General features: G+C 39.2%; 1 protein-coding gene across 1 annotated transcript in view; it reads right to left on the bottom strand.

Annotated features, from left to right (window-relative positions):
- The window catches only part of DOCK2 (dedicator of cytokinesis 2), an 816,002-nt gene that overhangs the window by 42,693 nt on the left and 746,903 nt on the right, over window positions 1–26,406 (bottom strand). The window contains exons 44-47 of the mRNA XM_063447503.1: window positions 12,999–13,085; window positions 11,068–11,244; window positions 6,441–6,524; window positions 5,318–5,455 (exon numbers count right to left, since the gene is read on the bottom strand). Of these exons, the coding sequence (XP_063303573.1) occupies window positions 5,318–5,455; window positions 6,441–6,524; window positions 11,068–11,244; window positions 12,999–13,085 (486 nt within the window). The remainder of the gene's footprint in view (window positions 1–5,317; window positions 5,456–6,440; window positions 6,525–11,067; window positions 11,245–12,998; window positions 13,086–26,406) is intronic.

The raw sequence follows: 26,406 nt of genomic DNA, 5'->3' as shown, positions 1-26,406 counted from the left end.
TATAAATGGGTAAAACTCTTGTACATACTGTCACAGCTACCAGCATGTAATAGTAGCTTGTAGTCTACATGCATACATACTGCTGAATAGTTAAAACATGTCAAGAGGGCTAGTGAACAAGAATAAATGATTGAACAGTTGCCAATGTAATGTTTTGGGTAATTTATCAGAGAAGCACAAATCTGAGATAATTTCCTGGATACATATGAGATTTGGGGATTGGTAACCCACAGCACAATATCTGAGACTGAGGATAAGGTAGTATGAACGTTTTCTTTGTATGAGAAGGGATTATATAGTTGTCATCTTCAACCACATAAAAAATGCACTATTATGCATCTTTAACCCCTTAAAGACACATGACGTGTGTGACACGTCATGATTCCCTTTTATTCCAGAAGTTTGGTCCTTAAGGGGTTAAACAGGTTCAGAGGAAGGTCAAATCCAGTGGGAGACCTGTAGGAAGCCTTTTGCTTAATTTATCAAACCCGTTGGTTGGGGGGAAAAGATGGAGTACTCACTGACTACTCATTTGCTCATGGTATTCTTTAGATTTTATTTTTAATTTTTACATATTAGTGTAGTGTTTCTGCTAGAGTTTTAGGATACCAAAAAAAAAAACTATATATCAAATGCAATGAGTCTCCAATGCATCAATGACTTTTACTAATTCAAAAAGGGTGACAAGTTTAAAGCAAAATACAATGATGTGAGGTAAGGGGGTTTTGAAAGAATGGAAATGCTCTACAAATCTGTAAACAAAACTGGCATACAGAATTTGAATTACAGTAAGTGTTTAATGGATACAGGACAATAGGACAGATGTGTATTGGCACAGAGGCCGGGCTTAATGTGATGCCTATAGAAAGGCAAAATGGTAACCTGTGGGCAGGTGGATGAATGAATAACAAGCCAAAGTCAATGATAGTCAAGTCAGAGATACCAAAATACAAAATACATGTGGAAAAGCTGAATCAGGAAACCATATTTATTGGCACTGGGAATATAAAAAAAACAAAAAAAAAAAAGCTAAAAAAAAACAAAAAAAAAAAAATACAGGCAGAATCCGTTGTCCGAACCGCCAACTATTTGGTCATAATGATATTTTTCTTCATCGCATGAGAAGTGTTATTCAGCATATGGCGCATGCACAGAAATCTCAGCGATCTGACAATAAAATTGCAAAAATGTATTCAGCATCTCCATGCATATTGTGGATATGCTGAACGAAGGTCTTCAAAGGATGCAGGACTGAAATATGGTAAGACCTCTAGAAGTGTTACTAGGTAACAATGTCAACACTGTCTTTTCTTGAAAAGGCAGCATTTACATTGAAACATTTACACATTAGAGTCACTACATTAAAGGGATACTATAGGCTCCAAATAACTTTATTAAGTAGTTTTCGTGTATGTACAGTCTTACTGCTCATTTCTCTGCCAATTAGGAGTTAAATCGCTTTTGTTTCTGTTTATGCAGCCCAAGTCACACTTCTGGCTGTGACTGACATCTTTCATGACATAAAAGATCAGATTCAGCAGCATTTGATGTATACTTTAGATCAGCGGTTCCCAAACTGCGTGCAGACAGGGGTACAGCAGAATATTTCTCCGATGCTATAAACATTACTGCTCAAAAGGGACCTGGTCGAGTGCCTGTCACCTGTCACTTCCTCCCAGCATCCTGCAGGGAGACAGCACAGGAGGGAGAGGAGGCATCCGCAGCGTGAGGGGAGAGGAGCATGAAGAGCTCCAGACCCCTCACTCCTACAGCAGCAGCAGGACTCCAAGCCACCCTCCCGACAGGAGGGCAGCTGGAGATATAAAAAAAATTACGTGTGTGTGAGTGTGTGTGTGTGTGTGTATGTTTGTGTATGAGTGTGTGTATCAGTTTGAGTGTATGACCATGAGTGTGTGAGTGTGTATGAGTCTGTGTGTAAATGTATGAGTTTGAGTGTATGAGTATGAGTGTGTGAGTGTGAGTGTGAGTGTTTGTATGTGTATGAGTGTGAGTGTGTATGTGTATGAGTGTGTGTTTGTATGTGTATGAATGTGAGTGTTTGTATGAGTATGTGTGTGTTAGGGTGTGCATCTGTGTGTATATATATATATATATATATATATATATATATAAATAATGTCAGTGTGCTTCTGTGTCTGTGTGCACTAACACATCTGTGTATGTGCATCTGTGTGTCAGGGTGTGTGTTTTTATGTCAGTGTGTATCTGTGTCATGGTGTGGGTATGTATCAATGTTTTTGTGTGTCAGGGTGCATGTGTGTATATGTCGGTGTGTATCTATGTGTGTGTATGTCTTGGTGCGCCTCTCAGTGTCTTCCTGCTTCCCGCCGCAGAGTCGCAGCTCCCGACAGGCCTCGAAGTTTAGGGATCCCTTTGGGTGTTTGGGTCATTGGTGTGTTGTACCTCTTTGTGGGCCTCCAGCCCGACATGGGGTCGGTTCTCTGGCACAATAGCTTGGGTCACAGATTCTGCAGAAACCATAGCGTGGGTCACAGACTCTGCAGGCACGGCAGAATCCAAGCTGCAACACTGGATGCGCCTCCATAACTCCTGGCAGATGCTTTCAAAGCGGGCGTCGAAGCAATAGCTATCAAAGCCTGGAGTGGTGAGCCCTCCTGAAGTCGCGGATGCTGGATGACGGCGGACATTTTGGGCTCGCCATGCAGTGATTGAGTTGACCGGGGTCCGTTGCAGGGAGGAGGTGAGTTTCCCCAGTAGGGACCGGGATATCCCCCGTCAGTCCAAAAGGGGGGTGGGGGGTTACAGGGCCACAGAAAAGTATTCAGGAGAAAAGGGGCATTGCGCCAGGGGATTGGCCACCTCTCCCGGTCACCAGGCAGCTGAGGAGACTAGGCCGCATGTTTGTGCTGTGTAATCAGTCAGCATATCAGCACAAATTGTGTATCCACAAGTTCCCACTCTGTGTAGAGCAGTCCACAGCTTGAGTGAGTGAGGCTTCCACATGAGAGTGTATTTGTGAGAAAAGCTTATATTAGATGCTCGTATGCAGGAGCTCTCAGATAACGTGTACAGCCATTTTGGCTGCCAGGCCCCAACCCCCATCTATTTACCTTTTTAATATTTCCCAGATCAATATTTCTTTGTTAGCTTGGTCTATTATAGTTTGGAGGTATGTTTAGAGCATCTACATAGAAATTTGTCTCAGTGGTAATCATTTTTATTTTTAATTTTTTAACATTTGTTTTTATAAAAAGTAATATAGGAACACAAGTTGATCTGCCAGTTGATAAAATGTTATTCCATAAGACATTGAAGTGAATAAATAACTGTGTCCCCTGGATGTATATTTTCTGTTCCTATATGTATTGGAGTAACACATGGAACACAATAACCAAAAGCTACCAAACCAAATACAGAACAAAAAAGTAGTGAATGACAAAATGTGAGCATTATGATTCAAAATGCAGCATACATAAACCCTACTGCACATAAACTCCTTAGAGAAAAAAATAAGGCGAAGTGGCACTTAAGACAAAAGGACAACCCAGGAGAAGATGGCATAATATATGGTGTTTAGTGATGTCCCGAACAGTTCGCCGGCGAACATAGCTTGTTCGTGGCAAACACGGCGGGCGAACATATGCAATGTTTGGTCCGCCCCCTATTCGTGATCATTGAGTAAACTTTGACCCTGTACCTCACAGTCAGCAGACACATTCCAGCCATTCAGCAGCAGACCCTCCCTCTCAGACCCTCCCACCTCCATGACGAACAGGGGGCGGACCGAACATCGCATATGTTCGCCCGCCGTGTTCGCCACGAACAAGCTATGTTCGCCGGCGAACAGTTCCTGGCGAACTGTTCGGGACATCACTAATGGTGTTTCATTGGTGATTGGTATAAATTACCTTCCACCACCAGACAACAACTGGTGTAGTCATAAAAGTTGGAATTGTTGAGGACTTAAAGTGCATTTCAAATTAAAGAACAAAGTAGCCAAATTGGTAAAATAGCCTACTTGGAGAATTTTCCATTTCAATTATTAAGAACTTAAATTTGAAAATCCCTTGACAGTTCTTACTTTAGTGAATAATGCTGAATCCTTGGTTACAAGGGGCTTTGGGGACCATCAAATATTTTGTTTCTTGGGTAGGGCCTTCTTATTGGGGTTTAGACAGATTTTACAAAGTGCTGGGAATCTCTGGGTGGGGTTACTCTAAAGATGAGATCAACTTAAGTTTCCCTCTGACAATACTGGGGTACCTGAACCCTTAATACGGAATGTGAAAACGTTAAATTATTTAAAGTCTATATAAGAAAGTGCATCTACTGGCTGTCTGGTTGACAGTCACTAGAGGCACTTTTAGTGATAAATGTAAAGATTGAAACTTCTCACAAACAGCAATTTTTACATTTGTTAGACTGCAGATTAAGATATAATTGTTTTAGTGCTTAGAGTGAACCTTTAATTAACAAACCCAAGGGAGTTAAAGGTGTTTAATCTCATTTACTTCATTTTAAACTGACACAACAGACACAAAAGCTCTAGTACCTTACATGTTAATTTTTCTGTGCAGATAAAAGTATGAAGTCATTACTGTTACAATGGGAAAAACACTATTTCATTGACTTTTCAGTTTGATGACTTACCTCCACAAATGGAAGGTAGCTATTTTAAGTTTCTAACAATAGTGATTGTAATTGTTGTAAAATTTGCATGCAAGTTATTTAAATCAGCAATCGTACATGAATTGGGCAAACTAGATGGGCCGAATGGTTCTTATCTGCCGTCACATTCTATGTTTCTATGTACATGAATAAATGATAATTAAACATCACAACATCATTAGGGAAAAGCAATGTGCATACATCTCAGGTTGCTGAGATACTGTATGAACATTTTAAAAATGAATACCATTATTTAAAGTGACGAATGAAGACTGTAATGAAGATTGTAATGCACCAATCAAGAGAATTAATTTCTATATGCATTCTACAGAAGATGTATCATTGGCAAAGCTGGTGCAGATATTAATTCCTCCCCAACACATTAATACTTTCATCTTTACCTAAATATTCTTTCTTCTTTATTATCACTCATGCCATTTCACCCTTCTCAAACATTAACTTTGCCTCATTGTTTTTTCCACTTTCCTCTATTTTTCTACTATACCAGATTGTATGCCACAGTTATGGGCAATTATGAGAGCAAATATGCAGTGGGTGGATATTGCTGTCTAAACAAAAATGTCAAAAAATCTTGGACATGGTTGGATAGTTTATTTTAAAATAACTATACAGGAAATTTGTTTTAAAAAAACATGTAGCAACTTACCAATTCCCGTACACCATACTGCTTTTCCACCTTGGCTCTCAGGCTCTTAAAGCACTCTTCCATCCTGTCATGGAAAGGGCGTAGATCATCAGTGACTCTTTTCTCATGAATACGGATACCAGCACCAAGTAAAGGTATCTAATATAGAGAGAGAATAAAATTATTGTAAGTATAAACAATGAAGATATAAGTGGCAATCCCTATTTACATGTGTTGACACAATCATTTAGCTTGTAAGTCAATGACATATTAGCAATTAGATTTGAAGACTAGAGTCTACGATTACACGCTGATGTATTTGTGTTACATGTGATGTGCCTGTATTAGCAATATACATTTATCTTTAATTTACTGAATTGCCATAACTGCATTTCTTAAAGGAACACTATAGGCACCCAAACCTATTCATCTCAATGAAGTGGTCTGGGTGTCATGTGCCTGATTTTAAACCTGTGGTTGAAAACATTGCCTTTCTGCAGGAATAACATTTTTTTCTTTGCAGGGCTAACCTGCCTCTAGTGGCTGTATGACGGCCACTAGAGGGGATTCCATTAAATAGTAGAGTAAATAGTCCGATGTTCTCAGAGAGACCATCTGATTGACACAGTGCTGCATTTTGCCACCCACGCGCACTAGCCTCACAATGCTTTCCTATGGGAAATTTGTAATTTACAAATAATAAAATGCTGCCAATCAAGTGGAAACTTAATTTGACTTCTTATCATAGGTGTATGATATTCATTTAGAAGTGATTTTCTATACAGCTGTTTGAAAGAGTTGTGGATTAAGAGATTGTGTTTTTTTTTTGTCAGCTTCATCAATGTGTTCTTGTTCACAGTGTTGCTTTTTGCAATTATTTTCTGCACATAAACAGTAAACATCAGAGAGACAGGTACACACAAATCCCAGGAATTCAGCAGTTTTTTGAAATGTTGTACCTGCCATGTCTTACACCAATCATACCATGGTCAAACTTGTTTGAATCGGTCGCACTGCCCTGTGTAATATTTATTGAACAACAAGTAAAGCTTCTTATCATTATATGCTGTGCTGCAGCTATGAATGATATATACAGTAAATATTTCAAAATGTAGGACCTACTAGTGATGATAGTTATATGTACCTGCCAGGCAATAAGATCCTTTAGTCTGTTCAGCTTCTCATAATCGTCAGGATGATCATGCATGTACTCTTCAGTGAAGAAAGCCTAAAAATGAATTTGAAAGTTATCATATATATTTCTTTGTTTTAAAATTAATACAAAAGGTGGTAGACACTTACTGACCACAATTTCATATGGATAAACCTTAACTAATTAAAGTGGCTCTGTCACCTCAAATTTGCCTATTTCCTATTGATTCATCTTGTCTTTCAGAATCTGTTCTTCTTTTGTTTATTTCTGATCTATTTGTCTTTGAAACATAAGACAAAGTATGGACTACTTACGCACTACTTTAGAGAATGTTTTTCCTTATCTCTACTTAACTACTAAGTAAAATATATTTTTTTAACCAGAATTGTAATACTTATTGAATTTTTCCATTAGTATTATTAATATGGTGATGTGATCAAAGAGTGACAGCAACTCCCCAATGATCTAAATATATTCAGCAATAAAGCCTTATTAGTATTGTAACTATTGTACTGGGAATTACTGTGCCCTATTATTATTGGACAGAAGGCTTAGGGACCCATTAACCTGTAATTATAATGTTTCCCATCCCAATTCACAAAGAGCAGAGGAAGGGGTTGGAGCTGTCCCCTTCAACCTCTTCACACGTGTGGAATATGAGAAGAAGAAAGATGTCCTTGGTCCTTTTAAATATACAGTGTAACCTGGACCCCAGTAATCCTATTTACTACTGGTGTCCAGATTAGGCTGTATATTTAAAAATGCAGCTCGCCAATCCAGAGTAAGTATTTTAATCTGACTAACACCACTCACGTAATTTTTCTAGTATATTGAGTTTTGCCATTTCAGAACAACAGAAATAAGTGCATTGTGCTGCTCCTTCCTACAGCACTATGTAGATTACTCCAGGCATTCTAGATGGCATGGCATGGCTGGTTGGACCTTACGGTATCATTAGTCATAGGTTTTTCACCAAAAAGTTGTTTGTTTTTCTTTGGTTGGAGGTGTGTAGTCAGGGCCGCCATCAGGGCATGACAACCATAACGGTTGTCATGGGCCCGGCGGTCCTGGGGGGCCCGGACTGTTCTGGGAGTCCCGGGCCCCACATTTCATTTGTGCACATATAGATAGCGATTATCGCTATCTATATGTTCACCTCGGGCCCTGGCTACCTGTAGAATGCAGACGGGGACCAGCCAACACATCTTAACACTCCAGCTGCTCCTGCCTGTAACTCTCGCGAGCTCTGCGGCCGGCAGACCGTTGTCACGGGTTGCCATGGCAACGCTCCGCGCGGCAAACAGGCACAGCTCGCGAGACTTACAGGCAGGAGCTTCTGGAGTGTTAAGATGTGCTGGCTGGTGCCCGTCTGCATTCTACAGCGGCTGGCTCCCTCTACCAGACCACCGGACCACCAGGGATGCAATCTCCCCCCTCCCTGGCCAGGTAAGAAGCAGGGAGGGGGGAATAAAATGTAAATACTGCAAAAAAGGCTCCCCTCTCACCCCCACCCCCCTATGCAGCCCCCTATTTTACATAGAGCCCCCACATTTACACACACTAAAACCACAACACACACACACTGCATACACACACTAAAACCACAACACACACACACACACACACTGCATACACACACTAAAACCACAACACACACACTGCATACACACACTAAAACCACAACACACACACACACACACACACACACTGCATAAACACACTAAAACCACAACACACACACTGCATACACACACTAAAACCACAACACAAACACGCACTGCGTTCACCATACACACACTAAAACCACAACACAAACAAGCACTGCATTCACCATACACACACTAAAACCACAACACAAACACGCACTGCATTCACCATAAACACACTAAAACCACAACACAAACACACACTGCATTCACTATACACACACTAAAACCACAACACAAACACGCACTGCATTCACCATAAACACACTAAAACCACAACACAAGCACACACTGCTTTCACCATACACACACTAAAACCACAACAAAAACACACACTGCTTTCACCATACATTCACTAAAACCTCAACACAAACACACACTGCATTCACCATACACACACTAAAACCACAACAAAAACACACACTGCTTTCACCATACATTCACTAAAACCTCAACACAAACACACACACTGCATTCACCATACACACACTAAAACCACAACACAAACACACACTGCATTCACCATACACACACTAAAACCACAACACAAACACGCACTGCATTCACCATACACACACTAAAACCACAACACAAACACACACTGCATTCACCATACACACTAAAACTACAACACAAAAACACACTGCATTCACCATACACACTAAAACTACAACACACACTGCATTCACCATACAAACACTAAAACCACAACAAAAACACACACTGCTTTCACCATACATTCACTAAAACCTCAACACAAACACACACTGCATTCACCATACACACACTAAAACCACAACAAAAACACTCACTGCTTTCACCATACATTCACTAAAACCTCAACACAAACACACACTGCATTCACCATACACACACTAAAACCACAACACAAACACACACTGCATTCACCATACACACACTAAAACCACAACACAAACACGCACTGCATTCACCATACACACACTAAAACCACAACACAAACACACACTGCATTCACCATACACACTAAAACTACAACACAAAAACACACTGCATTCACCATACACACTAAAACTACAACACACACTGCATTCACCATACAAACACTAAAACCACAACACAAACACACACTGCATTCACCATACACACACTAAAACTACAACACAAACACACACTTCATTCACCATAAACACACTAAAACCACAACACAAACACACACTGCTTTCACCGTACACACACTAAAACTACAACACAAACACACACTAAAACTACAACACACACACACACTGCTTTCACCATACATTCACTAAAACCACAACACAAACACACGCTGCATACACCATACACACACTAAAACTACAACACAAACACGCACTGCATTCACCATACACACACTAAAACCACAACACAAACACACACTGCATTCACCATACACACACTAAAACCACAACACAAACTCACACTGCATTCACCATAAACACACTAAAACCACAACACAAACACACACTGCTTTCACCATACACACACTAAAACCACAACACAAACACACACTGCATACACCATACACACACTAAAACTACAACACAAACACGCACTGCATTCACCATACACACACTAAAACCACAACACAAACACACACTGCTTTCACCATTCACACGAAAACTACAACACAAACACACACTGCATTCACCATACACACACTAAAACTACAACACAAACACTCTGCATTCACTACACATACACACACTTTATCTAATACACACAAAACTACATTCATTATACAAATGTGCAATCTGTATCCATTTTACACACCACACAGGCCATCCTTGTGGGTGGACTCAGAAAGGGCCCTCGGGGGCGGGCCCAGGGGGCCCACACTTTGAAATGTGTCAGGGGCCCCGAAATTTCTGATGGCAGCCCTGTGTGTAGTCCCCGTCCTCCACTGATATAGATAATGTTATACTCACAATGCATTTTAAACGAATTAGTTCCACCAAAAAAAAAAAAAAGAAACTTATGAAGGGCTGATGAAAGATACATTTTGGAAAATCAGCTACAATGTTCATATGATTTCAATACAACAACCAGAAACATATTTTCTTGCTCAAAAAAAATAGGACAAAAAAGCGCAATATAAAATTAAATTGTCTGTATGACACCAAATATTAAAAGTCCAAAGATAAAAATTTGTAGCTGCCGGATATAAAAGGTTATTCCGCAAACCTATGTGATAGAATGTCCAAAAGTAGATAAATGTCAGCGCCGTGCAATAGCCCCAAATACGTATTTGTGGGGAAACTGGGTATTGAGATAAATGTGCATGATTTCCACCTCCACATGGGGTGGTGTAGGAACATTGGAGTATTCTGTGTAAACTTTGTATCCAACAGCAGTGATCACTGCTGTTGGATACAAAGTTTACACAGAATACTCCTAGTGATCACTGCTGTTGGATACAAAGTTTACACAGAATACTTCAAATTTCCTAAACCACCCCTGTGGAGGTGGAAATCATGCACATTTATCTCAATACCCAGCTTCCCCACAAATACTTATTTGGGGCTATTGCACAGCGCTAAAAATGATCTACTTTTGGATATTTTCTTGCTAATTGTTTCATATAATACTTACATATTACTACAGAATCCATTAAAATGTGAATTAGACATTAAATGTAATTTGTGTTATAGGATGTTTGCTTCTCAAGTTCATAGATATTGAGTACTATTTTCAGTCTCCTGAATAACATGACTCTAGACTGTAAGCCCGTTTGAGCAGGGTCCTTATCTACCCTTTGTTCCTGTATCATTTTGTAAGGGTCTCATTTATTGTTAAATTTTCCCCTTTCATAATATTGTAAAGCGATGTGGAATAAGTTGGCGCAATATAAATACCAATAACAATAATAATATGCATATTATACAGAATTTTACCTTTTCATATTTGGCAAATCCTCCCATCACTGCTGGGTCAACAATCCCATTCAAGCACATTGACAGTGGATTGATTGGAAGATTTTCATCACTCTGGTATTGATTTATAAGCCCAAGGATCTTTTCATTTGTGGCAGACATGGTTTCGATTGCATTTTCCAGCGGACTAATAATCGCCTAATTGAAACCAATAAAATAACATATTTTGTATTTCAAGTGGAACTTTACTGAAATATTTTAGTTCTTGCAGAAATAAATACTGCTATGTCCAAAATGTTGCATCAATTTCCCTTAAGTGGGTTACGTATATTTAGTAACCAGTAGCAAGATATATTGCCCAAAAGAGAAACAGTCAATGGGCACATTTCACTTCCGACAGAGGTTCTCATAGGAAAGAACAAACATGTTTGTTTAGAGGATAAATTTACTGCATTTCTATTAAAAATGCTATTTTTTGACAGTGAATTAGTATATAGCGGGGATGGTTTTATAGACTGTCAAAGCACCATTTTACAATTTATAACAGCTCCCTTATAGTCATCTTCAGTCAATGGTAATATTTTTTTTTTTTGTATTACCTACATATGAATAGGAGAGAGAAAATCTACTGCTAAGGTGCCATTATAACAAATCTGAATTACAATTTCATTTTGCAATAACAACAGCTTATAATTTACACTATAAATAGTGATCTAGGTGATACAAACAGCTCCTCTTTTTATACATTTGAGAACTTGTATATTTTTATGGAACCAACAAACATATACAATATGGGTACATTTCACTTTCAACAGAAGTTCTTAAGGGAAACAATTAATGCAGGCCGTTTTAGCAGAGAATTTTACTGCGTTTCTATTGTTTTTTAAAAAAAAATGCTACCCTTTTGTAATGCCAGTGTTTTTATTTATTTTCAGAACCAACTATTCTATTCAGTAAATATATGTAATGGGTTAGTTTAGTGCTAACTTATTGGTAAAAGGTTATTGAAAACAATGTTCTTATTAAAGAAGTAAATATTTTAGTCGTAGGGCAATTAATGCAGGCTACATAAAAATTTGGACTAATATTAGGAAGAATATTATATAGTCAATTGTGCCATTAGTCACCAAAAGAATGAAGTCTAATAACTACATAAAACGATGAACAGCAAATTCATATTGCTAGTTCATTTTTTTACTGTAAAAATATAATTAATTATATCATACATTATGACAGATTTGCTAGACCCAAGGCTAATTTTAGGGCAGTTTAACAAGTCATGTATTTAAACCACACCCATAATTCATGCTCTTTGCAAGAGTAAACAATTATCTCATCTATGGAATTTTGAGCTTTTTAATTTGGACAATTTATTTTGGAAAACATTTAAGGTTATAATTATTTTCAGAAATGTATCACATGAAAACTTTTGTCAAGCAATATGTGTGATACAGCAATAAAATATGTTAATCTACATTCATACAGTACATAAATATTCTCAATATACATATTTGCCAGATTTATGTGATCTTAAAATGGTGAATTTCAATGTATCCCCACACAAACAGAGAGGGGAAAGAAAGAAAGAAAGAGAGAGAGAGAGAGAGAAAGAAAGAGAGAGAGAGAAAGAGAGAGAGAGAAAGAGAGAGAAAGAGAGAGAAAGAGAGAGAAAGAGAGAGAAAGAAAGAGAGAAAGAGAGAAAGAAAGAAAGAAAGAAAGAATGAATGAATGAATGAATGATGGAGTTGGGTCGATTTATATGCTTATATCCACACCTCACTCTTACACTTGATGGCTCATGAATACCATATATAATATAAAAATCATGTGGTTTCAAGTTTGTTAAAGGAAGGTTGGCTATCTGTGGACAATGAGAAGGTTCTTGTATAACAGTCAACAATATAAAACCAATAGTTACTGAAATAAACATTTTTGTTTTAGAGTATACATACATGTTGCATAGAGGTAACCTCAAACCACCGCAAAATCCCAGGTAACCTGTAAGCTGTGATGAATGTTGTCCTTTCAATCCACATTGACTGTGAATAAAAACAATAAATGCTTTATCATTTTTCTAACTTTTTTTTTTTTTTTTTTTTAAACAGTCAGAATAAAATTAGGAAAACAGCAAATAAAATTTACTAAATAATCATGGATGGTAGCCTAAAAATGTTTAATGCTGAGAATGCAGCATATAATCTTACAACACCTTGAACAAAATGTAGAGAGAGAGAGAGAGAGAGAGAGAGAGAGAGAGAGAGAGTGTGTGTGTGTTTATTCAATGATTAAAATCTTCTATAATGTAATTTCAATTTAATTGGTCTATAGCAGGGATGTTTCTGTTGGCTGACAAAACAACATTAAAGTTGTAGTTTTATAACAGCTCCTCCATGGTTACCTTACACTCAATGGTGATTTTTTTTTCTGCATTATTCTTTCATATAGATAGGAGACAGGAAATTAGCTGACCAGAGAAATCTTGCTTTCTAAGCGAGCAACAGCGGAAATTCATTGGGCACCATTATAACAAATTGAAATAAAAAATTTATTTTATAATGATAACACAGCTTGTAATGTATTTTATAAATAGTGATCTAGGTGATACAACTCTTTTTTCATAAAGTTAAGGCATGGCACTATCATGTACTGAAATACTACAGGCAATATTATAGTTTCTGTTTAGTACGGTTGCATATTTAAAAAATAACTATTCTACAGGGGCTCAGCTCACCGTATCTCCCACTAGACTTCCAGAATACTAACAAAAAGGTCAACTGTACAGGGAGTCAGTGAAAGAAAATATTTTCAGTTGCAGGGCAATTAATGCAGGCTGCATAGAAATTTGGGTGAATATAGTAACCCAAATTTTAACAACACGATTGGACTCTCAATCATCTTGTTAAAGGGTTACGCCAAACATGCTGCTTGAACTCTGTGTACTTACAGAGGTATTTAATAATGCTGCTTGAGATGTAACTATACCCCCTGCAGCATCATTAATATGCCAGCCTGGAATAAGAGTTTTTGTCAAGCTAATTCTGTGCATATTCTACAAACATAGTGGCATTCACAGGCTGCGAGCAGCAAGCTGACGCTCTCAGCCAATGAATGACCAACATGATCAAAAAACAGCTTCCACAGCTCTTTTTTGAAAATATATTCCCCTGCCAAGATCAGGATAATGCAGTGAATATAATCTACATCGTTTTTAAAAAAGAATCTGGCAATTAAAATGTTGAAAATTAGAAGAACACTTCGGCTGAAGACAAGATCCAGATAGTCTACAGATGTAGATAACAGATATTGCAGTTGTGCAAAGAAATTTTAATTTACATGAGCAATAGAAATCTGAGGACCATTTTTTTTTGTTGTTGTTTTAAACGACTTTACAGAACTGGAAATAATTCAAAATGACAAAATAACAGTTAACCCCTTAAGGACACATGACGTGTCTGACACGTCATGATTCCCTTTTATTCCAGAAGTTTGGTCCTTAAGGGGTTAAAGAAAGACTTTGCAAATGACATTTGTTATAAAAAAAGAACACCAGAGAGGGATTATGGGGCTGACATGAAGACAAAGTGCTACAACTCATATACTTATTCAAATCTGTCTCTTGCTCTCCTAAAGAGCCATACTCCACTCTCACCTCCAGCTCTGCTACTTTTCCACCGTGTTTGGTGGCTGTCACCCTTGCTGTCCTGTTGTGTATTTGTACCCCACCTCATCTCGACCCTAAGCTCGTTTGAGCAGTGTCCTCATCTACCTCTTGTTCCTGTGTTACTGTGTAATTGTCTCATTTATTGTAAATTTGACCCCCTTTCATAATATTGTAAAGCACTGCAGAATTAGTTGGCACTATTTAAATACCAATAATAATAATAACAAAAATTATGCCACATTCAAATATATAAAAAATACATAGTATAATAATACAATACAAGGTACATATGGGAGACCTTGGTGCAGGGATACACAACCTTCGGCACTTGTGTTGTGGACTACATCTCCCATAATGCTCTTCCAGCCATAATGCTAACAAAGCATCAGGAAAGACAGTCCAAAACATCTGGAATGCTGAACATTGTCTACATTGTATATAAGTCAGTAAAAAAATAAAAAGGCACGGTTAACTACCTATATATAACAACAGCTTGAAGCAAGCTCGTTGACCAGCTACGAATCAAAGCATATGTATTTTACAGTAGACTGAATTTTGAAAATTACCTGTTCCATCAAAAAAAAAAAAAAAAAAAAAGGTTTCATGCATAGTACATAAAATATAATATATAAATATACAGAGAGAGAGTCAAGATGCGGAGGTCACTGAAATTGCAAGTTTCATAAGCATATTCCAGAGATAAAAACGCTAATTCAAGGCCAACCTATGTACAGGGGTAGTTTTTACACAAAATGTTATTAAAAAACAATTAGTATTGCACTGGAGAAAATAGAAAAATAATGTTTAAAACCAGTGGCATACACACAATCCATGGGGCCCCGGTACGAAACTGATCCGTGCCCACCCCTCTTCCCCCCACTTTGCCCAATGACAGAAACACACACACACACATAGACACATACAGACAGACAGATACATACAGACACATACACACAGAGACACACACACAAGACACACATACATACAAACAGGCAGGCACACATACACACATACATACAGACAGGCACACAGACACATACATATAGACAGACATACAGACAGACACACATACAGGCACACATACAGACAGACAGACACACACACACACACACACACAAAATGTTTAAGTCACCCTCCTGTTTCCTACCTTTTAGGTGATTGCTGGGAGGATTGACCGGGGCTGTTACTTCCTCCCACTGTGTAATGTAATCACAGGGGGACCGGTTGCGCTGTTAAAGTGCTGCAGCGCTGACCAGGCCCCCTGACAATCCATACCCATTGGGTGACCCCAACAGCATGAGCCATCCGATGGACCCATTCAAGTGATATTTGCATCCAGCCTGGAATTGCGGGAGCATAAACTAATGAGAGAGGAAAAGTATGAATGTTTGGCAAGGGCAAGGACTGCGCTGTATGAACACAATATGAATCTATAATGGAGAAAGTCTGACTGGGTGCGAGACTTCCTCCAGGAGCGTTCAGCACAACGGGAGCACCTTTGCAGGTAGCGTGTTGATTAAACCTTCCTTTAATAATTATTAGCGTGTTGATTTAGTATGCCATGGTTGGGGGGGTGTCCTCCTTGAAGTGCTTGTTTGGAGAGGGGCTGCAGCGTTCAAGGCAGAGGTGAGCACAGTGTTATATGTGGAGATGGCCAGTGAGGGACAGGAGAGGGAAGGGATGGATAGCAGTTGTGAATCAATATCAGTTGACAGCTGCTGGAGGTCAATAGAATTAAGGTTCCTCCTGAGTTGAGGGGGGTTGGTCTGAGGTTGTTGGGTGAGGCGGTACTTAAGAGCAGACGATAAGAGGTGGTGATCAGAGAGAGGAATGGAGTGTTGCAGATATTAGCTACTGTACATGCATAAGAGAAGATGAGGTTGAGGGTATTGCCAGCTACATGGGTGGGAGAATTAGCCTACTGTGATAGCCCATGGGAGGAAGTAATTAAAAGTAGTTTGGAGGCTGCTGAGGTCAAAGGTGGGTTAATGGGAATATTGAAGTCCCCGAGAATTAGGGATGTAATATTAGAAGAGAGGAAATAGGGTAGCCAGGCAGCAAAGTGGTCAAGGAAAAGGAGAGTGGAACCAGGGGGACGGTAAATAGAAGGGACTTCATCTGCCCACACAAAGATGGCAGCGCCCCGGACCTAGGTCCGGACATGAAATGAACATTAAAAAATAGACAATAAGGGGAGCATAGGGGCATTTAGGTGTGACTAGGGGGGCAATTAGATGTAGTGGACTCGGGAGGGGGGATAAAAAAAACTGGATTCTGCCATGACAGTGCCACTTTAATACTTAAAAAATAAGGAACTCACCAAACTGCAACGCCCTTGATCTTGACATTTTATAACTCCTTTCTTCTTTTATTAATGCCAATAATCTCATGATAATGAGTAATCTTTGTCAATTATCCAAATGTGATGTAATGTGATATGATGTAAAGCCTATTTAATCTGCCTATATATGTCAATAAACTCAGAATTGATTTAGACCTCACAGTGGTATTGTGTCTAAGTCAATTCTCCAGGCCTGTAGGCATGGTGTGCTGATTGGAAGTATGGACTGCAGCTGTTAGGATCCATGGAGAAAGAAAAATAGCACTAACAGCACTGTAACTTCACAAGATAGTGGTTGTATTGATTTTCTTAGAACACATAGCTAAAATCAATTTGGGGTTTTGTACAGGAGTAGCACACATCAGGTTTACAAAATACATGTTGAAATCCCTTGTTATACAAGTGTATATTTAATCTGAAAAATTAAAATGTTACTGCAATATTTAGCAGAGATTGGCTAGGTAACAGTGTCAAAACATCCTCAGTTAAAAAAGCCTGTGATTCCTACTTATATAAATAGATACTTTGCTGTGGCAATATTGTTTCCTGTGATGGCTGTTACATTTAGAGGATTTACCAAATTAAAAATCTACAAACATTGAAATTGTATTTTAATACATGCATTTTGTGACCCGTAACTAATAAAAACAAACTGAAATCTTCAACATATGATGTATTCAGGACAAGTACATAAATGTATTTTAAATTACTTTTCTTCACCTGCACTAATTATGCACACAAAATTATTGCCAAAACTGTAAAGAAATGGTGTTACATTTTTAATTTAATTATACTAAATGAGAATTTATATATGTGTATGTCACATTAAAATAAAACCCTTTTTGACCAATAAATGTGTATACAATTGGTATTGCTGCAATAAATAGGAAAGATGGGTTTGAACATACTTAACAATGGCAATGTTGCTTTTGTCCTTAACCCATTAGAGAAGGAGGCAATTGTACAAGTTCTGATCACAACAAAATCTGAAATTCTAGCTATATGTCTGTTCAAACATAATGTACCTTTCATATTAAGTGCACCCACATGTACTATATAGAATTTTCTTCAGGAAAAACAGGGCTTCGATTTTATTCATGTTAAATTGTGAAACATAATTCTCAGGCTTTCCAAAATAGGCATGTCCAGTCTCATTTAATAGCAACTTAATAATTAATCGTGACACATCTTTTTTTTTTTTTCTTTTTTAACACACAAACACTGCATTTTGATAATTCGTATAATCAGCTTTATATGATTTACTGCAATAAAACACCCATATTTCTGTTAAACGTTATTCCATGTGTACAATAATATGGGGTTTTGGATGTTCAGGGCCAAGTATAGGACCTGCCCATTTCAGTCTTCATACATGGAAATATGACACATTTATTTTCTGGTCCTATGTCGCCTTTGCGGTAGTATGGCAGCACGTGTACAATAGAAGCACAATATTTTCATGTAGCAGAGTCTCGCAAAAATAACAGTGTCCCCATGTTTTCTAGCTTTGTATGTTTGTTTTTTGGCAAGTTACAAGGCCAAATATAGTACATGCCCTTCTCAAACTTGAAAATATTACAAATTGATTTTCTGGGCCTATGTTGTTTTTGAGAGAGTATGGCATTCCATGATGGGAGACCATTTTAAAAGGTAGGCAGCATAGTGTATTTGAAATGTAGTATGCTGAGTTGTTTGGTCTATCCACTTTATAATGGATCGGATTAACGTAAACAGATACAGGCCAAGGTCAGGTGATCCAGAAATCAGAGCTGTCAGTAAAACAAGCCAATATGGCAGTACAGGCAGCTGACAAACAGTGCAATGTCTCTGGACATCCTCTCATTCGAATGTGGAAATATCAGGTGACTGGGTAAAGAAAATATTGGGTAAAAACTTTATTGCTTTATTGTAAATCAAGAAAAAGGCTATGGCGTCCCTTTTTTTTTTTTTTCCATCTACAGCACATAGGAATTTGAAATAACAATCTGGGTTAGGTTGATTGCAATTTTTTTTTTTTATATCAGGATTTAGTCTTGGGGTTAACCAGATAAAACGGTATGTACTGATTAGTCAAACCTATCACCCCATATATCTGATGTACTCTACAATGCACTTTGTGTTTTCTAACTGTTAATTTCTTCCCTTGACAGACACTGGCATTGTACTTTCATTGTGCATTGTGGACAGCATGTTAACATGTTTTTATCTGTGTACCGAAGAACTAGCACCTTATCCTGGTGTAAGGCTGATATTGCACATCTAGCAGCAAAGTGTTTTAACTTTGTATGTGCAGCGTTTCTCAGTGAAGTGGTCATGGTGTTCAGAGAAACCCTTTACTGCATTTGATTTCCTTATCAAATGTATGTACATAACTTACCCACTGATAGAATCGAGTGATCTGAACTATATACATGAGGGAGTGTGACTTAGCAAAAGAGATTCTAGTGCATCATTCTGAAAAACATTTATTTATTTATATAGTATACAAAAAATGTAAAGCTTGGAGCATGTAAATACAGCATATCAATAAGGCCAAAATCTAGAGACGATTTTCAATATTTTTATAACTTTTTTTTATCTAGATAAATGACAATTTTTCTCCAGAATAAAATCTTGAAACAATTTTTTGGGGAAAAAAAAAGTAAAAACGTTTTTTAGGCTTCTGCTGTGTAACTCACCCTTTGAATCACACCTGTATTCTGGCATTTAAGAGGATAACGACTGATCACCTGTTCACAAATTTGATTGTACCAACACATGCTGATGTATTTGGCAATACCCTTACTGTACAGTGTAAATTGTAAAACGTGAAAACACCCCCTAATGCCTCTTCTTTGTTCTGTAAACCCACCCTTGGTTATAAAAATCTGAAAATCTATACAAATAAAGAATAAAAAAAAATAAAAAAGAGGATAACGAAAACCAAACAATACGGGCCACAATTTGATATTGTTGGCTAAGCTTAAATTAATTTAGAAGTTTATCAAAAAATAATACATTATTTGAAAAGATTATTCAACAATATTAAACAGAGGACATGGTTTGATAGAGCAAAGTCTACTGACAATATATGGATAACTAAAAGAAAAATCACTGAGCTTAGACATCAGAAAGGTGATAAAATCTATTCAGCATTGAAAAAAGGCTCTGAACAGGTTCAGCAGTAAATGGGAATATTACGTTCAACTTATTTCCTTTACTCTGAAATCAAGGATTACAAAATAAAGCTGTTTTCTGTCATTTTAATTTTTTTTATATTATATAATACCACACCATAGTGTTCAGAACCATTTGGCACAAAATTGTTTGGTTATGATAATTATTGCAGTTTACGAAATAGTGGAACTAGATTTTCAAATTAAATGCATTAAATATTATATTTAGTAAAGCAAAAATAAAACATGGTATTACTGTATGGGCTGTGATGGTTTTCAAGTATGGGTAATTTAGTTTCAGGGAATTACTTTGTGCAGCTAAAATACTATAATCTAACCTGAAAATACTGTGCTTTGCAGCAATGCAATGGAAGCTCTCAGCCATGAACAGATTATTCCACAAAGCTATATCTTGAAACCACACTGCTGCACAAAACACAATTTATAGTGGAAATGGCAATACACTAATTGAGAGTGCCATTTTGACAGGTATTATAAAGGCTTTACATAGAGTTAATTATCCATAAAAAGCATGTTGAGATTCTCAATTAATATTTCAAAGGAATCAAATAATATCAGTGTGTTACAGGAACTGTGGGCATACAAATAACAGACCATCTGAATTGAGAGCTAGTGATTTTCTCTTTTGTGCTTTCAATATTTTTTTTTTTATTCACTAAGTGTATATTATAAGTTTATTTGCTCTCTCAAATGTAAACGGTGGTGGCAAATAATTATTTGCAGTGGTTTTCTCTACCCTATATCATTGCAAGAGTTATGCAATTACACTGACTATTTTATAAAGCTGGGAAGACCAAAAATTTGATAACTTTTTTTTGCGTGTCTAATGCCTGATAATGTGTCATAGGTATTGCTCAACAATAGCTAGGAATCTTTTGTCCACCACTGATGTAAAGAATGGATAATCACTGGTCATTTTCCAAAGACACAAGTAACACACCATATAAAAACACACATCATTAATACACTACATTAGGGGCAACCTTTTTGTAGTACTGTGCCAAAACAAGATGTTGAAGTCCCTTGGTGTGCTGGTCCTATTTTAAAAAAATGAGATGTGTGTTACTGTATTCTGCTTGTGTAATTTATGGTTGCTGCAGTTGCTTTGTACCATTGTATTTTGTGTATGTGGGCTGTTATATTGTATGTTCATGAGTAGTTTCTGATATTACGTTTGATACCTATATGTCAGGGTACCTGAAGTCTCTACCTCCGAGAGAGGTAGAGACTTAGACGTCCATCCGTCCGGACGGGCTGTTTCCTCTGTTCCTCGCGGTCCATCCGGTCACGTAAACGCCGGCCGCGAGGGACTCACTTCCTTTTCTAGCATGACGTCCGGAAACTGACGTCATGACGCCAACCCAGAATGACCTGTCACTCAATCCTTCAGAGACTAATCAGGACTCGTCGGAGGCGTGTCTATCCTTCCGAGCCAGGGTATTTAAACTTGTTTCTCCCATTTGCTCATTGCCCTGTCGTAGTTCTAGTCTGCCTAGTCACACAGTGCTCTTGTATTTCTGTTATTCCTTTGGTTCTGACCCGGCTTGTTTGACTTACTCTGTTTATCTCTGTTACCCTTGACCCGGCTTGTTCCTCGTTTACCTGTCTTCTCGTTCCCTCGACCTCGGCTTGTCTTTGACTATTCTCTATATTCTCCGTACGTTAGTCCGGCCATTCTAAGGTCCGGTATACGTATCCTGTACCTGTTTGTACTCTGCGTGTTAGATCCCTGTCCCGATCCTGACATTACGACAGGGCCAATGGATCCTGCAAGTACAAACAGTCAGCTTGGTCCTTCTGGTCCTAGGTTCGAAGCCATGGAGCACAGAATGGATCAGATGGCGCTAGCACTACAGGCGTTATTGTCTCGTGCTAATAACCCGCCAGAGGAGACGCGTACTACTTCTATTTCTCCTGTGAGCTCAGGCCTAGAGGTAGCCACTGTAGGTGCCTCTTCCCGTATTACACCACCAGTACGTTATGGTGGCTCACCTGAGAAGTGTCGTGGTTTCCTTAACCAGATCAGTATCCACTTTGAATTGCAACCTCGCTCCTATCCTACAGATAGGGCAAAGGTTGGATTTATTATCACCTTACTCATTGAGAAAGCTCTGAGATGGGCCAACCCATTATGGGAGAATGATAACCCTTTGGTATATAATTATAATGCCTTTGTAGCTGCCTTTAGAAGAACTTTTGACCCTCCTGGTAGAAAGGTCAATGCAGCTAGATTACTGTTGCGCCTGAGACAAGAGAACCGAACTCTTGTGGATTATGCACTAGAGTTCAAGTCTTTGGCGGCAGAAGTTAAGTGGAATGAGCAGGCATATATAGATGTATTTTTGAATGGGCTATCAGATGTAATCCTCGACGAGGTTGCTACTAGAGAGCTTCCTGAAAATTTGGAGGATTTAATTTCATTCATTTCTCGTATTGATGAGCGTTTAAGAGAGAGACAGAACACTCGAGAGAGGAACCTTAGACCTTCATTTAAATTAGCTCCCGCATTTCAAAGTCCTGATTCCACTACCTCACTATGTCCTGAACCTATGCAGATAGGCAATACTCGCCTCTCAGAGGAGGAGAGGCAGTACAGGAGAAGGGAGGGATTATGCATGTATTGTGGAGTCAGAGGTCACCTACGCCTGAATTGTCCTAATCGTTCGGGAAACGCTCGCACCTAAGTTTCTCTAGAGGACAGGCCTTGGGTGTTTCTATTTTGTCCTCTATGCATAATTATAAAGATCACAGGCTTCTGCTACCAGTTTCTTTAACTTGGGAAAGGGGAGTACTAAGGACCATGGCTTTGATAGATTCCGGTGCTGCTGAGAATTTTATCAGTCAAGCCTTTGCTACTAAACACACTATCCCATCCCAGTTAAGGGATACACCCTTGGCCGTTGAGGCCATAGATGGTAGACCTTTACTTGAGCCTGTTATCTCTCGTGAGACCATCCCAGTTAGCTTAACTGTTGGTATCTTACACAAGGAAAACTTATCGCTTATGCTTATTTCATCCCCTTCTGTTCCCATAGTCCTGGGTTACCCATGGTTAAAAAGACATAACCCTGTTATTGATTGGGAGTTAGGGGAGATACTCTCATGGGGCCAGGGTTGCCAGGAGAATTGTTTACGGAGGGTTTCTCCATTGGGTGTAATTAACACACCAGGTAGTTCTACCCAGTCTACAGAGATACAGATACCGCCTCTGTACCTAGACTTAAAAGCAGTATTCGACAAAAAGAATGCTGATACTCTACCTCCACACAGGACCTTTGATTGTAAAATTAACTTACTACCTGGTACCATGCCTCCGAGGGGCAATGTATACCCCCTATCCACTAAGGAGAATTCAGTTCTAGAGGAGTATATTCGGGAGAATCTAGACAAAGGATTCATTAGGAGATCTTCTTCTCCTGCCGGGGCTGGTTTTTTTTTTGTTAAAAAGAAGGATGGTTCACTAAGACCTTGCATTGATTACCGAGGTTTGAATAAGATAACCATCAGAAATGCCTATCCGATTCCCTTGATTACCGAGCTGTTTGATCGTCTGAAAGGCTTTAAAATTTTCACCAAGTTGGACCTCAGAGGGGCATATAACTTGGTGAGAATCCAGCAAGGACACGAGTGGATGACAGCGTTCAATACCCGTTATGGGCATTATGAATACACGGTCATGCCTTTTGGTCTTTGTAACGCACCTGCAGTATTTCAGGATTTGATTAATGAGGTTCTTAGGGAATTTCAACATGATTGTGTTATTGTATACCTGGATGACATACTGATACACTCTAGAGAGGTTGAGACCCACCACAGACAGGTCAGAAAGGTATTACACAAACTCCTGCAACATGGCTTATACTGTAAATTGGAGAAATGTAGCTTTGACCAGTCTCAGATAGACTTTCTTGGATACGTGATTTCTGGGGAAGGCTTTAAGATGGATCCTGACAAACTCCAGTCCATTTTAGAGTGGCCTTTGCCTAAGGGACTCAAGGCTATTCAGAGGTTTATTGGTTTCTCCAATTATTATAGGCGCTTCATTAAGGGATACTCTTCTATTATTGCACCTATTACCAATATGACCAGACAGGGGGCTGACACTAAGACTTGGTCTAATGAAGCTCTCGCTGCTTTCAAGACTCTCAAGGATCTTTTTGCTTCTGCTCCAATTCTAGTCCATCCTGATACGACTCTGCCGTTCCTACTCGAGGTCGATGCCTCTGAGACAGGCGTAGGGGCTGTTCTGTCACAAAGGTTAGGGGTGGATAAACCACTACACCCTTGTGGTTTTTTTTCTAAGAAACTGTCTGGCCCTGAAAGTAGATATGACATTGGCGACAGGGAACTCTTAGCGGTCATTATGGCCTTAAAGGAGTGGAGACATTTATTGGAGGGGACCTTACATCCTGTTACTATTTTAACGGATCACAAGAACTTGTCTTATATTGGGGAAGCTAAGCGACTGTCCGCCAGACAAGCTCGTTGGTCCTTATTCCTGACCCACTTCAATTATGTGCTTACATATAGACCTGGTTCTAAGAACTCCAAAGCCGATGCTTTGTCTCACAATATGAACCTTCTACTATATCTGAACCGGTTCTTTCCTCTATAGTTCCGAAATGCAATATTATCGCCATCACGAATCTCAGGATTCACTCTCCGTTACTTGCCGAGATCATTAAACTGCAACATCTAGCTCCTAAACAGACTCCTGAAGGTCGACGTTTCGTTCCTCCTGCTCTACAACTGGAACTGTTGCAATGTTTCCACAACAGCAAGGTGGCTGGACATCCTGGTATTCACAAGACATGTGCTTTGATCTCTAAGGACTTCTGGTGGCCTGATTTACGGAAGGATATTAAAGATTTCATCGGTGCATGTGAGGTTTGTACTAAGACCAAGCAACCTCATACCCTTCCCTGTGGATTTCTGCACCCCTTAGAGGTTCCAGAGAAGCCATGGTCCTGTTTGGCTATGGACTTTATTGTCGATTTGCCTATCTCTAAAAAACAGACTGTTATCCTCACCGTGGTTGACAGATTCACCAAGATGGCTCACTTTGTTCCTCTGCCTAAACTCCCGTCTTCTCCCGAATTGGCGGAGATATTCGCAAGGGAGATTTTTCGATTACATGGGATACCCTCCCAAATTGTATCTGACAGAGGTTCCCAATTTGTTTCCCGTTTTTGGAGGTCCTTCTGCTCTCAACTGGGTATCAAATTGAATTTCTCTTCTGCCTATCATCCTCAGTCTAACGGAGCTGCTGAGCGCACCAACCAAAAGATTGAACAATATTTACGTTGTTTTGTTTCCGAACACCAGGACGATTGGGTTGGTTTGATTCCTTGGGCGGAGTTTGCACACAACAATCTCGTTTGTGATTCTACTCGTTCAAGCCCCTTCTTCATGAATTATGGCTTTCATCCATCTATTCTTCCTTCGGCTTCTTCTTCCCAGGGGGTGCCGTCGGTTGATGTTCATGTTGCCAATTTGAGGAAGTTGTGGGATCAGACTCGACAGATTCTTCTGCACAATTCTATCCTGGTTAAGAAACACGCTGATAAACGTAGAAGGGCGGCTCCGGTGTTTGTTCCAGGTGATAGAGTATGGTTGAGTACAAGAAACATCCGTTTAAAAGTGCCTTCCATGAAGTTCGCTCCTCGTTATATTGGACCTTACAGGGTGCTAACTCGCATTAACCCAGTTGCGTATCGTCTAGCTCTTCCAACTGCCTTACGCATCCCTAACTCATTTCATGTTTCATTGTTGAAACCACTAGTCTGTAACAGATTTTCCTCCACATCATCCTCTCCTCGCTCTGTCCAGGTGGAGGGTCAGGAGGAGTATGAGGTTAACTCTATTATCGATTCTCGAATCTCCCGGGGGAGAGTACAATATCTGGTCGATTGGAAGGGATATGGTCCTGAGGAGAGGAGTTGGGTACCTCAGGAGGATGTTCGTGCTCCTCGTCTCCGCAGGGCGTTTCACTCCCGCTTCCCATCTCGTCCTGGTTCCTTCCGCCCGGTGGGCGTATCTGAGAGGGGGGGTACTGTCAGGGTACCTGAAGTCTCTAGAGGTAGAGACTTAGACGTCCATCCGTCCGGACGGGCTGTTTCCTCTGTTCCTCGCGGTCCATCCGGTCACGTAAACGCCGGCCGCGAGGGACTCCCTTCCTTTTC

Source organism: Pelobates fuscus, chromosome 3, assembly GCF_036172605.1.
Source record: "Pelobates fuscus isolate aPelFus1 chromosome 3, aPelFus1.pri, whole genome shotgun sequence".
Classification (NCBI taxonomy): domain Eukaryota; kingdom Metazoa; phylum Chordata; class Amphibia; order Anura; family Pelobatidae; genus Pelobates; species Pelobates fuscus.
The sequence above is the reverse complement of the archived record's forward strand: the minus strand, read 5'-3'. Positions and strand labels throughout refer to the sequence as shown.